Genomic DNA, 13443 nt, shown 5'->3' with positions numbered 1-13443 from the left:
CGATCGCCCAAAGATGACGGGTCGGCCACATCCATAAATTTTCTTATGGATTTTTCCTAACGTTTCATTGCGTTTCATTTATTTATTTCCTTTCTTTCTCTTTCCCATTGAAGCTTTTAAAGATGGGGCTGGGATTTGACCTTGACGCTCACCTGGTGAAGCATACACACACCCTTTTTTTGTTTTTTTTCTATTATGCCATCTGCATTTTATATTTCTTATATATAATATATATGACTATATATATATGTGTACATATATATATATCTATATCTATATGCATCATATCAGTGTAGATACCCATCCAGTAGCATTTAGGCCTTGTTCTTGTGCCATTTTTTTTTTTTTCCCCCTGTTACTGATCTCTGAATGCCTTCAAGTGTATAAAGTGTTGAATTCTCTCTGGTATCTGTACTATGTACACACATTTTCATAGGAAGCACAATAAGATGACAGATGCATTGTACATCAATACCTGCTACTCTTAACGGTGATATAAAGAATGATATAACTCACCAACGCCGAGCCTGTCTCTCTTGCTGAGCTGCTGGAAACGCTCCCCGAGGAGGCAGGTGGGGACGGCGCCGTCCCAGGACCTTCCTGAAGGCATCACCGGAGCCAAGAACAACATGGGGAGGAGGGGGGAGGGTAAAGGTTTGGTCCAGGGTCCAGCACTGCCCTTAAACACGCCCGTGAAGGCCGGCAACATCGGGAGTGGTGCTGAGCGGTTGGATTAAGGTGGTCCTTGGTGCAGGGATGTGCTAGTGTGGTGATGGCTCGGGGTACGGTGATACCTCGGGGCACGGCAATGGCGCGGCAATGGCTCGGGGTGCAGTGATGGTTCAGGGTGCCAGCAATGGTGTGGCAATGGCTTGGGGTGCAGCGATGGCTCGGGATGCTGGCGATGGCGTTGCGATGGCTCGGGGGGTAGCAATGGCTCGTGGTGCAGCGATGGCTCGGGGTGCAGCGATGGCGTGGTGATGGCTCGGGGTGCAGCGATGGCTCGGGGTGCAGCGATGGCGTGGTGATGGCTCGGGGTGCAGCGATGGCTCGGGGTGCAGCGATGGCGTGGTGATGGCTCGGGGTGTAGCAATGGCTCAGGGTGCAGCGATGGCGTGGTGATGGCTCGGGGTGCAGGGATGGCTCGGGGTGCAGCGATGGCTCGGGGTGCAGCGATGGCGTGGTGATGGCTCGGGCTGCAGCGATGGTGTGGCAATGGCTCGGGGTGCAGCAATGGCTCGGGGTGCCGGTGATGGCGTGGTGATGGCTCGGGGTGCAGCGATGGTTTGGTGATGGCTTGGGGCGCAGCAATGGCTCGGGGTGTGGCGATGTGCTTGCACGGTGATGGCTTGGGGTGCAGGGATGCACTAGCGCAGTGATGGCTCGGGGTGCGGCGATGCACCAGCACAGTGATGGCTTGGGGTACAGCAATGGCTTGGGGCACAGCAATGCCTCAGAGTGCAGCGATGCGCTAGCGCGGTGATGGCTCAGGGTGCGGTGATGGCTCGGGGTGCGGCGATGCGCTAGCGCGGTGATGGCTCAGGGTGCGGTGATGGCTCAGGGTGCGGTGATGGCTCGGGGTGCGGCGATGCACTAGCGCGGTGATGGCTCAGGGTGCAATGATGGCTCAGGGTGCGGCGATGCCTCGGGGTGCGGCGATGCCTCGAGGTGCCCCAGCATCGCTGCCGGGTCCTCACCGCCACGTGAACACCGCGGGCTGGAGGAGGGGAACCGCCTCTTGCTCTCAGCAGAATTAACACATGCCCAGCTGCTCATCTTTGGCAACTCCAACACTCTGGAGTTTGGGACAGACACCTGAGATCCGGCAGAAACGAGTCGTTAGCCTGACTTCACCTGCTTTTAATTGAACTGAGCTACTAGCGGTTGTAGCGCAAAGCCATACAGCAACGCAGCTTGGGTCCTACAAATTTCCAGCTACAAAGAGCAAAAGTACCGCGCCAGATCCAACGCTGGGCATCCAAAAAAGCACTCAGGACCCCGTGGGGACCAAATAATGGTCGGTGGGCGAGGAACGTTGAAATGCCAAAGTCCCCGCTGCCCCTCGGTGCCGCTGGAAATGGCAGACGGGAGTTTTGCATTTAAACCAGAACCGGTTTAAAGCTATTCTGGTCCTCCTGCACCAGAGCTGGTGCTGCAAAGGCCACAGGGTGGGCTTTGAATAGGAACAAGATAACCTAGCCAGGCCCAGAAGGGAGTTAATGAAGCGAAATTAATTACAGCCAGGCACCGTGAGTAGCCAGCGCAGCCGCCGGCACCCGCAGCAGCTCCCGTTGTGGGGGCAGGCGGTGACCCCGACCCCTCCAAGCTGTCATCTCCCGCAGCTCCCCGTTATCCTGCCGGGCTGTGCTGGGAGAGGTGACCCCATCCATCTGTCACCGCCGTGCATCGCATCGGCGCGGCCATCGTGGGACACGAGGGTGGTGAGCCGCAGCGTGCGCCGGGGGGGTTACAGCAGCCCGGTGACACCAGTGACACCAGCGGGAGCAGCTCTCGGGGATGAGAGGGGAAAAGTGGAAAAGCCGCAGGTTTTCACACTTGGGGCTCGGATGCACACATGATGCGTGCGCCCTCAGAGCACCCCAGGACCCTCAGGGAGTACCGGGACCCCCAAAACAGCCAATGCAATTCCCAGGGGGGGTACGGCAGCAGCCGGGCAGGACACTGACATGAGCAGCTCTTGGGTACGAGAGCAAAATAGTGGGAAGAAATGGAAAAGCCGCAGGTTTTCACACTCAGGGCTCTGATGCACACACGATCCGTGCACCCTTAGAGCACCCCAGGACCCTCAGGGGGTACCTGGACCCCCAAAACAGCCAATGCAATTCCCAGGGGGGGTACGGCAGCAGCCGGGCAGGGCACTGACATGAGCAGCTCTTGGGTACGAGAGCAAAATAGTGGGAAGAAATGGAAAAGCCGCAGGTTTTCACACTCAGGGCTCTGATGCACACACGATCCGTGCACCCTTAGAGCACCCCAGGACCCTCAGGGGGTACCTGGACCCCCAAAACAGCCAATGCAATTCCTGGGGGGGTTACAGAGCAGCCAGATGACACCAGCATGAGCAGCTCTCGGGTATGAGAGTGAAAAGAAAGGAAAAGCCACAGGTTTTCATGCTCGGGGGTCTGACATGTGATCCATGCGCCCTCAGAGCACTGCAGGACCCTCAGGGGGTACCTGGACCCCCCAAAACAGCCAATGCAATTCCCAGGGGGGTACAGCAGCAGCCAGGCAGGACATTGACATGAGCAGTTTTCACTTATGAGAGCAGAAAAGTGGGAAGAAATGGAAAAGCCGCAGGTTTTCACACTTGGGGGTCTGACACGCATGTGATCCATGTGTCCTTAGAGCGCTGCAGGACCCTCAGGGGGTACCTGGACCCCCAAACCAGCCAGCACAACTCCCGGGGTGACCAGCAGGACACTGACATGAGCAGCTCTCACATATGGGAGTGAAAAAGCAGAAAGAAATGGAAAAGCCGCAGGTTTTCACACTCAGGGCTCCGACATGCATGTGATCCATGCGCCCTCGGTTCGCTGCAGGACCCTCAGGGGTACCAGGACCCCAAAACCAGCCAATGCAATTCCCAGGGGGGTACGGCAGCAGCCAGGCAGGACACTGACATGAGCAGCTCTCGCATATGAGAGCAAAAAAGCGGAATGAAGTGGAAAATCCACACGTTTTCACACTCAGGGCTCCAATGCACACACAATCTGTGCACCCCTGGAGCACCCCAGGACCCTTAGAGGGTACCTGGATCCCCAAAACAGCCAATGCAATTCCTGGGGGGAGGTAGGGCAGCAGCCAGGCAGGACACTGACATGAGCAGCTCTCACATATGAGAGCAGAAAAGTGGAAAGAAATGGAAAAACCGCAGGTTTTCACACTTGGGGCTCAGATGCACAAACAATCTGTGCATCCTCAGAGCAACCCAGGGACCCTCAGGCGGTACCTGGACGCCAAAAACAGCCAATGCAATTCCCAGGGGGGTACGGCAGCAGCCGGGCAGGGCACTGACATGAGCAGCTCTCGCATATGAGAGCAAAATAGTGGGAAGAAATGGAAAAGCCGCAGGTTTTCACACTCAGGGCTCTGATGCACACACGATCCGTGCACCCTCAGAGCACCCCAGGACCCTCAGGGGTCCTGGACCCCAAAAGCAGCCCCCAGGAACCTGCCCCCTCCCACGCAGCCCCAGGCCCTTCCCCAAATCCCTGCCCCCTCCCACGCAGCCCCCTGCCCTCAGCCCCTGCCCCAGGCCCCTCCCTTATACCCCCGGCCCCGCCCCCGCAGGATGCCAGCGGCCCCGCCCCCCCGCCGGTCCTCCCGCCAGCAGAGGGCGGCTCCCCGGGGCGGTGCCTCTCTAGCGCGGCCGGCGCGCGGCCTCTCTATGGCCGTTTCCGGTTCCGGCCCGCTCCCCTTTGTGCTGGAGAAGATGGCGGCGCGGGCGGGATTCCAGTCGGTTACTCCCAGCGGCGGCGGCGGTGGGGCCGCTGCCGGGGCCGGCGCGCTGGGTCCGGGCACGCCGGGCGGGCCGGTGCGCATGGGCCCGGCTCCGGGACAGGGCCTGTACCGCTCGCCGCTGCCGGGAGCCGCCTACCCGGTGAGGCGGGGGAGGGGCCGGCGGGGACCGGCGCTGCGCGGGGCGGGGCGGGGGGCGGCGGGGACGGGGGCGGCCCCGGCTCCTCCCGGTGGGCACTGGACCGGTTTTCTTTTCTCCGCAGCGCCCCGGAATGCTACCGGGCAGCCGGCTGGCGCCGCAGGGCCCCGCCATGGGGCCGCCCGGTTACGGCGGGAGCCCGGCGGTGCGGCCCGGGATGGCGCAGGCCAGCCTGGACCAGGCCCGCAAGCGGCCGGCGCCGCAGCAGCTCCAGCAGGTGCAGCCGCAGGCCGTGCCCAACCGCAACCACAAGTAAGGGCCGGTGTCCCGGGCCGCGGGGGTCTCAGGGCATCCCGGGATCAACCCGGGCCGCGGGGGGTCTCAGGGCATCCCGGGATCAACCCGGGCCGCGGGGGGTCTCAGGGCATCCCGGGATCAACCCGGGCCGCGGGGAGTCTCAGGGCATCCCGGGATCAACCCGGGCCGCGGGGGGTCTCAGGGCATCCCGGGATCAACCCGGGCCGCGGGGGGTCTCGGGGCATCCCGGGATCAACCCGGGCCGCGGGGGGTCTCGGGGCATCCCGGGATAAACCCGGGCAGCAGGGGGGTCTCGGGGCATCTCGGGATCAACCCGGGCAGCAGGGGGGTCTCGGGGCATCCCAGGATCAACCCGGGCCGCGGGGGGTCTCAGGGCATCCTGGGACACCCCTGGGCAGTGGGGTGGTATCAGGGTGTCTCAGGGTGTCCCAGGATAAAGCTGGGCAGTGGGATGTCTTAGGGCATCCCAGGATCAACCTGGGCCCCTGGGAATCTCAGGGCATCCTGGGATAAACCCGGGCCGTGGGGGGTCTCGGGGCATCCCGGGATAAACCTGGGCAGCAGGGGGTCTCCCGGGCAGCGGGGGGTCTCAGGGCATCCCAGGATAAAGTGAGGAGTCTCAGGGCATCCCAGGATAAACCCAGGCAGTGGGGTGTCTCTGGGTATCCTGGGATAAAGGGGGGAGTCTCAGGGCATCCCGGGATTAACGTGGGCAGCGGGGGGGTCTCGGGGCATCCCGGGATAAACCCGGGCGGTGGGATGGCTCAGGGCATCCCCAGGCGGGGGCACAGACACGATGCCTCTCCCCAAAGGCCCCGCGGGGAGATGCTGGGTTTCGGGGTGCAGGCAGGGCCCCCTGGAATCGGAGGGTGAGTGGTGACCCCTCGCTGAAGCGGGGGCTGTACCGGGTGGGGGGCAGCGGCGTCAGGCACGGCCTGGGGGGAGTCGGGGGGCTGGGGCTTCTCCTGGCTGCTGCTTCTTGGGCGGCCAAAAGGGACGTCTGGTGCCTTTGGAGCTCCTCCGGGAGACCCGTCCGGTGGAGAAAAGAATAACCTGGAGCCGCTGACAGGAGCGACCCCTGTTACGTTCGTAGCGGCGTAACGTGGCGCTCCGGTAACGCTGGGAATTCATCCCTGGATTTCAAATCCTAGAAAATTCCATCTAAAGCTCATTGAGGCTCGCGAGCTGCTTTGTTTAGGCGGTGTGTGCCAGCGCGCCCTTCCCAGCTGGCCGGCACCCCGTTTTCTGAGCTCTCGTAGGGAACGTGAGGGGGGGAGGGATCGGCTGGTTGCACCGCCGCGGGGTGCGTCAGCTCTGGGGGGGGGGGTTGTGGGGCGAGCGAGCCTGACTGTGCTGACGGGGACGATGACACCCCTGAAAATGAGAACCTGGGCCCCCGACTGGCATCCAGGCTGCGAGTTCTCCCACCGGTGGCTTTGCACAGGGAGGGGAGCCCCCAGCACAGCCTGACGCCCCCTCCCCCCCCTGCTCCCAGCACCCCTGGGCCCCCCTGCACCTCCCCCCCTGCTCCCAGCACCCACGGGCCCCCCTGCACCTCCCCCCCTGCTCCCAGCACCCACAGGTCCCCCCTGCACCTCCCCCCCTGCTCCCAGCACCCCTGGGCCCTCCTGCACCTCCCCCCCTGCTCCCAGCACCCCTGGGCCCTCCTGCACCTCCCCCCCTGCTCCCAGCACCCACAGGTCCCCCCTGCACCTCCCCCCCTGCTCCCAGCACCCACAGGTCCCCCCTGCACATCCCACCCCGCTCCCAGCACCCACAGGTCCCCCCTGCACGTCCCACCCCGCTCCCAGCACCCACAGGTCCCGCCCTGCACCTTCCCCCCTGCTCCCAGCACCCACAGGTCCCCCCTGCACCTTCCCCCCTGCTCCCAGCACCCACAGGTCCCCCCTGCACGTCCCACCCCGCTCCCAGCACCCACAGGTCCCCCCTGCACCTCCCCCCTGCTCCCAGCATCCACGTCCCCCCCTGCACCTCCCCCCCTGCTCCCAGCACCCACGGGCCCCCCTGCACCTCCCCCCCTGCTCCCAGCACCCACGGGCCCCCCTGCACCTCCCCCCCTGCTCCCAGCACCCACAGGTCCCCCCTGCACGTCCCACCCCACTCCCAGCACCCACAGGTCCCCCCTGCACGTCCCCCCTGGGTTACCGTGTGACACTGAACCGGAGGATAAGCCGTCGCCTTGCTCCCTTCGTGAGCGCCTGCGGTTAATTTGCGGAAAGCTGTTGCCATTTTCATGCCCGTGTCTGCCTTTTCTTCCTTCGCAGCGCTAAAAAGAAGAAGATGGCTGATAAAATTCTACCTCAGAGGGTGAGTGGCACCGTGCGGTGGTGCGGCACGGGCCGGAGGAGCGTGGGGGAGCCGGCGGTGATTTGCATTCTTGATTGTCGTGTAGATTCGTGAACTGGTACCCGAGTCTCAGGCCTATATGGACTTGCTGGCTTTCGAAAGAAAATTGGACCAGACGATCATGCGGAAACGCTTGGATATCCAGGAGGCTTTGAAGCGACCCATTAAGGTAGGGGAGGGTCACATTCTGCTGGTCCTGAGCCAGGTTTGGAGGTTCTGGCTTTGGTTAAGACAGCAGGAGGGTGCCGAAGCGTGGGGCACGCTGGGAATCTCAGTGCTCCGGACGTAGAGCGTGGGGAATATGAGGCAGCTAAACCCACGAAGCTCAGTTTTAGCAAAACATAAGCCAGATGGTCAGCCCTTTATTTCAGAATTCACACTGAGCCGCTGCGTTTTCTCCTAGCAAAAACGAAAGCTACGTATTTTTATCTCCAATACCTTCAATCCAGCCAAGTCTGATGCGGAGGATGGTGAAGGGACAGTTGCCTCCTGGGAGCTCCGGGTGGAAGGACGGCTGTTGGAAGACGTAAGTGTGAAACCCCCAGCTGCAGAGGTGCCTTTCTGGATCTGGAATTGGCAATGAAACCAGTTTCTTAGCGTCCGAGAGCACAGCTAGGGGCTTGATATCCTCCTTCGTCTCTGTTTTCCAAGGAGTCTGATGGTGCCGAGACCGAGAGCCCAGCTTGGAGACCGATGGGTGTCCCCATGGCAGGACACGAGTTATACAAAGTTCTTATAGCTCTAAGAATTAATGGTGAGAGCAGATCAGTGGCCCTTGTGTCCCCTGGCTCTGAGAACCAGGGCGCTTGCACTGTACGTAATTGCCGAGCGATTGAATTCCTGCAAGCTCGTCTTTTTAACTCCAGGCTTTCACTTTCTGACTTGGAACTTGATTTTTCAAGCACACGTTGGTGATTTTAGGTGTTCAGAACTTCAAAGGAGCGCTGTCGTGTGCACGGTGGCTGTGCTTGAGTGCTGAAACTTGCTGTCCTAACACTTTTCCTTCCTGTGTTGCTTGCAGTCTGCTTTGTCCAAATACGATGCCACCAAGCAGAAAAGAAAGTTCTCATCCTTCTTTAAATCTCTGGTCATTGAACTTGATAAAGACCTGTATGGCCCTGACAATCACCTGGTAGAGGTGAGCTGCTTTTTGCTGTGTTGCCTCTAAAAACGGGTTGGTGTTTCGGCGGACGACAGGGTTTGCGTGTCGCTTGTAACTTGAGAGTTGAGGGCACCGAAGGCTTGAACAAGTGGCTGGGAGCCAGGAGCTCTTGAATTCTTATCTTAGCTTTTCCTCTTGACTTGCCGGGGGTCTGAACGAATGTATTAACTCTTGTTTCTAAGTGGGAATAAGGCAAACTTTAGGTGGGTGGGATTTACTGGCGAGCTCACTGGGTGGCCAGCAGCAGGAGCAAAGGGGACCGGGTGTGGGGCTGCTCCTAAATTCCCTCTCCTGGCGCAGTGGCACAGGACTGCGACGACTCAGGAGACGGACGGCTTCCAGGTGAAGAGGCCGGGAGATGTAAACGTGCGCTGTACTGTCCTTCTGATGCTGGATTACCAGGTGAGACGTTGGGGGGTAACAGCGCTGGGCACGTCCCGTGCGCCGTGGCTGTGGCCACCTCACCTCTCCGTGCGTTTTCTTTTCAGCCTCCCCAGTTCAAACTGGATCCCCGCTTGGCTCGTCTCTTGGGGATTCACACTCAGACGCGCCCGGTGATCATCCAGGCGTTGTGGCAATACATCAAGACTCACAAGCTGCAGGACCCCCACGAGCGGGAGTATGTCATCTGTGACAAATACCTCCAGCAGGTAAACGGGGCGGCCGGAACGAGCGACGGTTGCGGTTTTTCTTGGTCGGCGGGCGCCGAGCTGCCCGTTGCGTCCCTCAGCCCCGTGTTTCCGTCGCAGATATTTGAATCTCAGCGGATGAAGTTCTCTGAGATCCCCCAAAGGCTTCACGCGTTGCTTATGCCCCCGGAGCCGATCATCATTAATCACGTGATCAGGTGAGACGGGTCCACTTCTCTTCCTGTTTCTGGGAAGGAGAGCGGAAGGGATGGGTGAGGCTGGCACAGGAAGGGGATGTAACACGTTCTGGTTTTCAGCAGCCATTCCCGTGTCGCCTGTCGTTGTTTCTACGTACAAGAACAGCCGCCTCTCTCCGTTACCGCGTCCCTCTTTCCCACCAGGCGCTCCCACGTTCCTGCTGTCCTTTTTGCATTACGCTTTTGTAGCTTAGATGGAGCAATCGCTGGGTCCTCGTGCTGCCAAGCCAGCCGGGGAGCTGCGCTGCGTGGTGTCAGAGCCGAAATTAACACCACCACGAGCGCGGCTTGGCCCTGCCTGCACCCCATATGCTGCGTCAGTCCCGGAGGAGCTACGGTTTGGTGCTTTCTTGAGCTCTTTAATTATTTTGGCTTCTTTCTCGTGGATGGCTCCTAGTGTTGACCCAAACGACCAGAAGAAAACAGCCTGCTATGACATCGACGTGGAGGTGGACGATACCTTGAAAACTCAGATGAATTCCTTCCTGCTGTCCACAGCCAGCCAGCAGGAGATCGCGGCGCTGGATAACAAGGTGGGAAGAAGCCCCTTCAGCTCTGCCCTCCTCACGGCCGGGTGGGAATGTGTCCCCGGAGCAGGTGACCTCTGCAGAGGCCAGGGGTTCAGCTTTGCTCTTGCGTGCCTTGGGAAGCTGGGGTGGGATCAGCCGTGCTCACAGACAGGTGGCATCACCTGGAAATGCAATTTTAAAGCCAACAGTGGGAAAACCAGTAATATTTAGAGCAGGAAACTGGAAGTTGAAAATCCCGATGGGTGTAAGTCAGTCGGGGAGTATAAGAATTTGCCTGGTGGGTTGGGTCCCTTGATGTTTGTCTGACTTTTTTCCCCTATTCAGCGGTTTAGTTGCTGTGCTTATCTCCTTCAGATTCATGAAACAATAGAGACAATTAACCAGCTGAAGACACAGCGTGAGTTCATGCTGAGCTTTGCCCGAGATCCTCAGGGCTTCATCAACGACTGGCTACAGTCCCAGTGCCGGGATTTAAAGGTAAAACCTTTCTCTTGTGTGGAAGGTGGATCCAGTCACACGCTTCCCCTCATTATAACCAGCTCCCGCAGAGAGAGGGAGGCGATTTCCCGCTCGGAAAGCGAGACTAGAATTGGAGTCAGGTGTAAAAACCTGACCTGACTGTAGTGAAATTTCTTTGAGGGAAGGGGAGGGGGCCCGGGTTCGCTCCGCACAGCCGGAGTTTCCGCGCTCCCTGAACTGCCGTCCTTTGTGCTCTCCAGACAATGACTGATGTGGTTGGGAATCCCGAAGAGGAGCGTAGAGCCGAGTTCTACTTCCAGCCATGGGCTCAGGAAGCCGTGTGCCGATACTTCTACTCCAAGGTGAGTGTCCCCGGGCAGGGGTCCCCCTCCCTACCCAGCGGCTTGGGGTCCCTGTCCCTTCTCGGACGCTGCCCGTGGGAAGCAGCAGTGCTCAGCTTCGCTTGTACCCTCGGTCCCAGTTTGAGTTCATCCCTTTTCCAGCTGGGTCCCGCGTTAACTGGGACGCTGTGGCACTTGCACCATCTGAATGTGTTAACGCCGCGCCTTTGGCTTCTCTTGCAGGTGCAGCAAAGACGGCAGGAACTGGAGCAGGCCCTGGGAATCCGTAACACATAGGCTGCTCCGCTCCTCCCCAGCCAGAAGGCAGCACAGCTATTTTTGGCGACGGAGAGCTGCAGAGTACGCCGTTAAGGCTCACATAAACCCACTCCGGCAGCGAGGCCCACGTCATTATTCATCCTGGCATTGTCCCTCTTGGGGCAGCTCCAGGACAGCTGGGGTCTTCTGGGGTTGTGACAAGCAGCCGGGCTCCGCTGAGCACACGTTTCTACCTGGTTTTCTTCCTGACTGTTGCCTTGTCAGTCCCAAGGCTTCCGAGAGCCTCCCCGTGACTCCGTGCTGCCCGTAGTGTCCCCAGTAGCCGGTGCAACCGCTGCCTCGGAGCCTTTCTCACGTTCAGAACCCACAGCCCGTTCTTCCCCAACTAGCATCTAGTTGTGGCACCAAGACCTGGCTCTGGGAAACCTGGATCTGCTGTAAATCCGGGGAATTCGGGGGCTGGTCTCTTTTTTTTCCTGCCTCGTTTTATAGCCAGGGGCCGGGAGACGCAGCGGGCAGGATGCTACGAGCTGACATACCTCCCTGCCCTCACTCCCTCGCTCGGAGGGGGCTGCTGCACGGGGCTGCCTCATCGGTCGCCCTCTCCCTCGAGGAAGTTACTGGTCTGTGTAGAGAATTGCTTCTTCCCTCGTCCCGTTTTGTTTGGTTTTTTTTTCCCCTGCCCTGCTCCCTTCATATTCTTTGACAGACTGTGCTAGGGGAGGCGAGGCAGCGGCTCGCTGCAGGGATGTGGAAGCGTTGGTGAGACTTCTCGGCGCTTCGGAGGACCTACAGCCACCCGCGGTCCCGCAAACCGCCCGGCTGCTCGTTTTCCCTGTAGCAGGGAGAGGGGGATGCAGCAGCCGCCTGGTGGGATTGCGCGGGGGGCGTAGGCTCATTCCTTCGGGACAGTTATCCTGTGTCGCTTGCTGCGGGGACCAGCAGCTCCTGCGTGTGGATCTGAGGGTGTAACAGGACAGTCCTTGGGATCGGATGGATCTCCGAGCGGACACGGGTTAGCGGGGGGATCCCGTGCTGAAGCTCCTGTGGTTTTTAGTCAAATTTTAGATTCTGGGGCTGCCCTAAGGCCCAGCATGGTTCAGGAATGTACAAGTAGATTTTCTCTGCTGTGAGGAGTAACAGCCCAGATGCCTCTTCATGGGATGAGTTACTAGTGAACTAGCGGTCAGGAGTAAGAGAGTGGCTTCTCTTCACCCGGATCTCGGTGTTTCTGCTCGGGACTGTAACGCCGACGGACCTCCCCGCAGCCAGCTGCGGCGTGGCGGGGAAGGTGGCTATGGATTTGGGAGCCTGGGTGGCCCTACTTGTGTCTGTGTTACTACATGTCCGTGAGTAATAGACTCTCGCCGTCCCTTCTCCTTTGCCCCCTTATGAACCGGCTCCTCTGTGGTACTGGGGTGAAGGTCTCGGTGCTGGTGAAGCAGCCCACTGACTCCTCAGGGTATTCACGCATGAAGGATGCTGAGTACTGCGTAGGCAAACCTAGCTGTTGCAGAATAACTGCTTTTCTTAACTGAATATTATGGTTTTTTCCATGGACCAAATTTTTCTTTTTTCTTTTCCTCTTTTTTTTTTTTTTTTTTTTTTTTTGTACTGTATCCTTGTAGACGTCACCCAGTTTTAATAAAAGCCTCCTGCGAAGGAAGCTGTCCTCCCTCCTGCGCTGACAGCACGCTTTCAGCAGCTGCCTCGGTGGATGACACTTACGTGCTTGCCTGGGAAAGGGACGGGGTTATCTCCCGTTTGGTTTTTTCCAGTTGATTATTTACAAAGCCAGCTGGGTTAAGAGACAGGAGAAAGCTCTTCCTATTTTGGCCTTTCATGTAAGGATCTCCTGGCCTGGCGAGCCTGCTACGCCTTCTGCAAAGTGCACTTTTGTGGTAAATAAGCGAAGTAACTTGAGCAAAACTGGAAAGGCAGCGACCAAGCTGCTGACAAAAACCCAGGCAGCTCGGTTTGCACGTTGCAGCCTTGCAGAATGGTGACAGCTCGTTACAAGCCCCAAGGGAGCCGGGCATAATTTTGAAGGAAAGTGGATTAAAGTTTACGTTGGGAGGATTTAAAACTATGCGAGAGGCGAATCGCTCTCGTCGCCCGGCCTTATTTATGGAAGTGGGAATGTAATGCTTCCCAGAAAACCTGAAGGCCCTTGTTGCAGGGGAGGAGATGCTGGGGGGATGGAGGAAAGGGCAGCGCTGCTGCTGCAGGCTGGGAGGGGGCTGGCCCGGGGGTGAAAATCCCCCTTCTTGGGCGGGAGGGGAGGATAAAATGCCTTGGGCAGGGAAGGGGGGAGAGGAGCGGCAGTCACAGCTCCCGCTTCAGCCGAGAGCTGGGATCTGAACTCTTTCACCTTGGCTTCGGGGGAGAAATCCGCACCTGCGGTGCTGCCCCCGCGTTGCTTACCGAGCTGGGAGCACTGGCCGTGCTTGGGGAAGGGCTGGCCCTGCCCCCCAGGGCAGGGT

At 59.3% G+C, this 13443-nt stretch overlaps 1 protein-coding gene across 2 annotated transcripts; it reads left to right on the top strand.

The window, feature by feature from the left end:
* The first annotated feature begins 4431 nt into the window (after positions 1–4431).
* SMARCD1 (SWI/SNF related, matrix associated, actin dependent regulator of chromatin, subfamily d, member 1) lies at positions 4432–11179 on the top strand. 2 transcript variants are annotated; one of them, XM_040581215.1, is made up of 14 exons: positions 4432–4621; positions 4743–4930; positions 5749–5805; positions 7222–7264; positions 7350–7472; positions 7707–7829; positions 8325–8441; positions 8766–8867; positions 8954–9115; positions 9215–9312; positions 9749–9884; positions 10236–10358; positions 10601–10702; positions 10925–11179. In XM_040581215.1, the coding sequence occupies exons 1-14, from the start codon at positions 4454–4456 to the stop codon at positions 10976–10978; spliced, it is 1596 nt and encodes a 531-aa protein (XP_040437149.1). In that variant the 5' UTR covers positions 4432–4453; the 3' UTR covers positions 10979–11179. The 2 variants fall into 2 exon arrangements, with proteins under 2 accessions (XP_040437149.1, XP_040437150.1); XM_040581216.1 differs by lacking the exon at positions 5749–5805.
* The last annotated feature ends 2264 nt before the right edge of the window (positions 11180–13443 follow it).

The sequence above is a fragment of the Falco naumanni genome (assembly GCF_017639655.2).
Source record: "Falco naumanni isolate bFalNau1 chromosome 20 unlocalized genomic scaffold, bFalNau1.pat SUPER_20_unloc_2, whole genome shotgun sequence".
Taxonomy (NCBI): domain Eukaryota; kingdom Metazoa; phylum Chordata; class Aves; order Falconiformes; family Falconidae; genus Falco; species Falco naumanni.
This window is presented reverse-complemented; position numbering and strand designations above follow the sequence as displayed.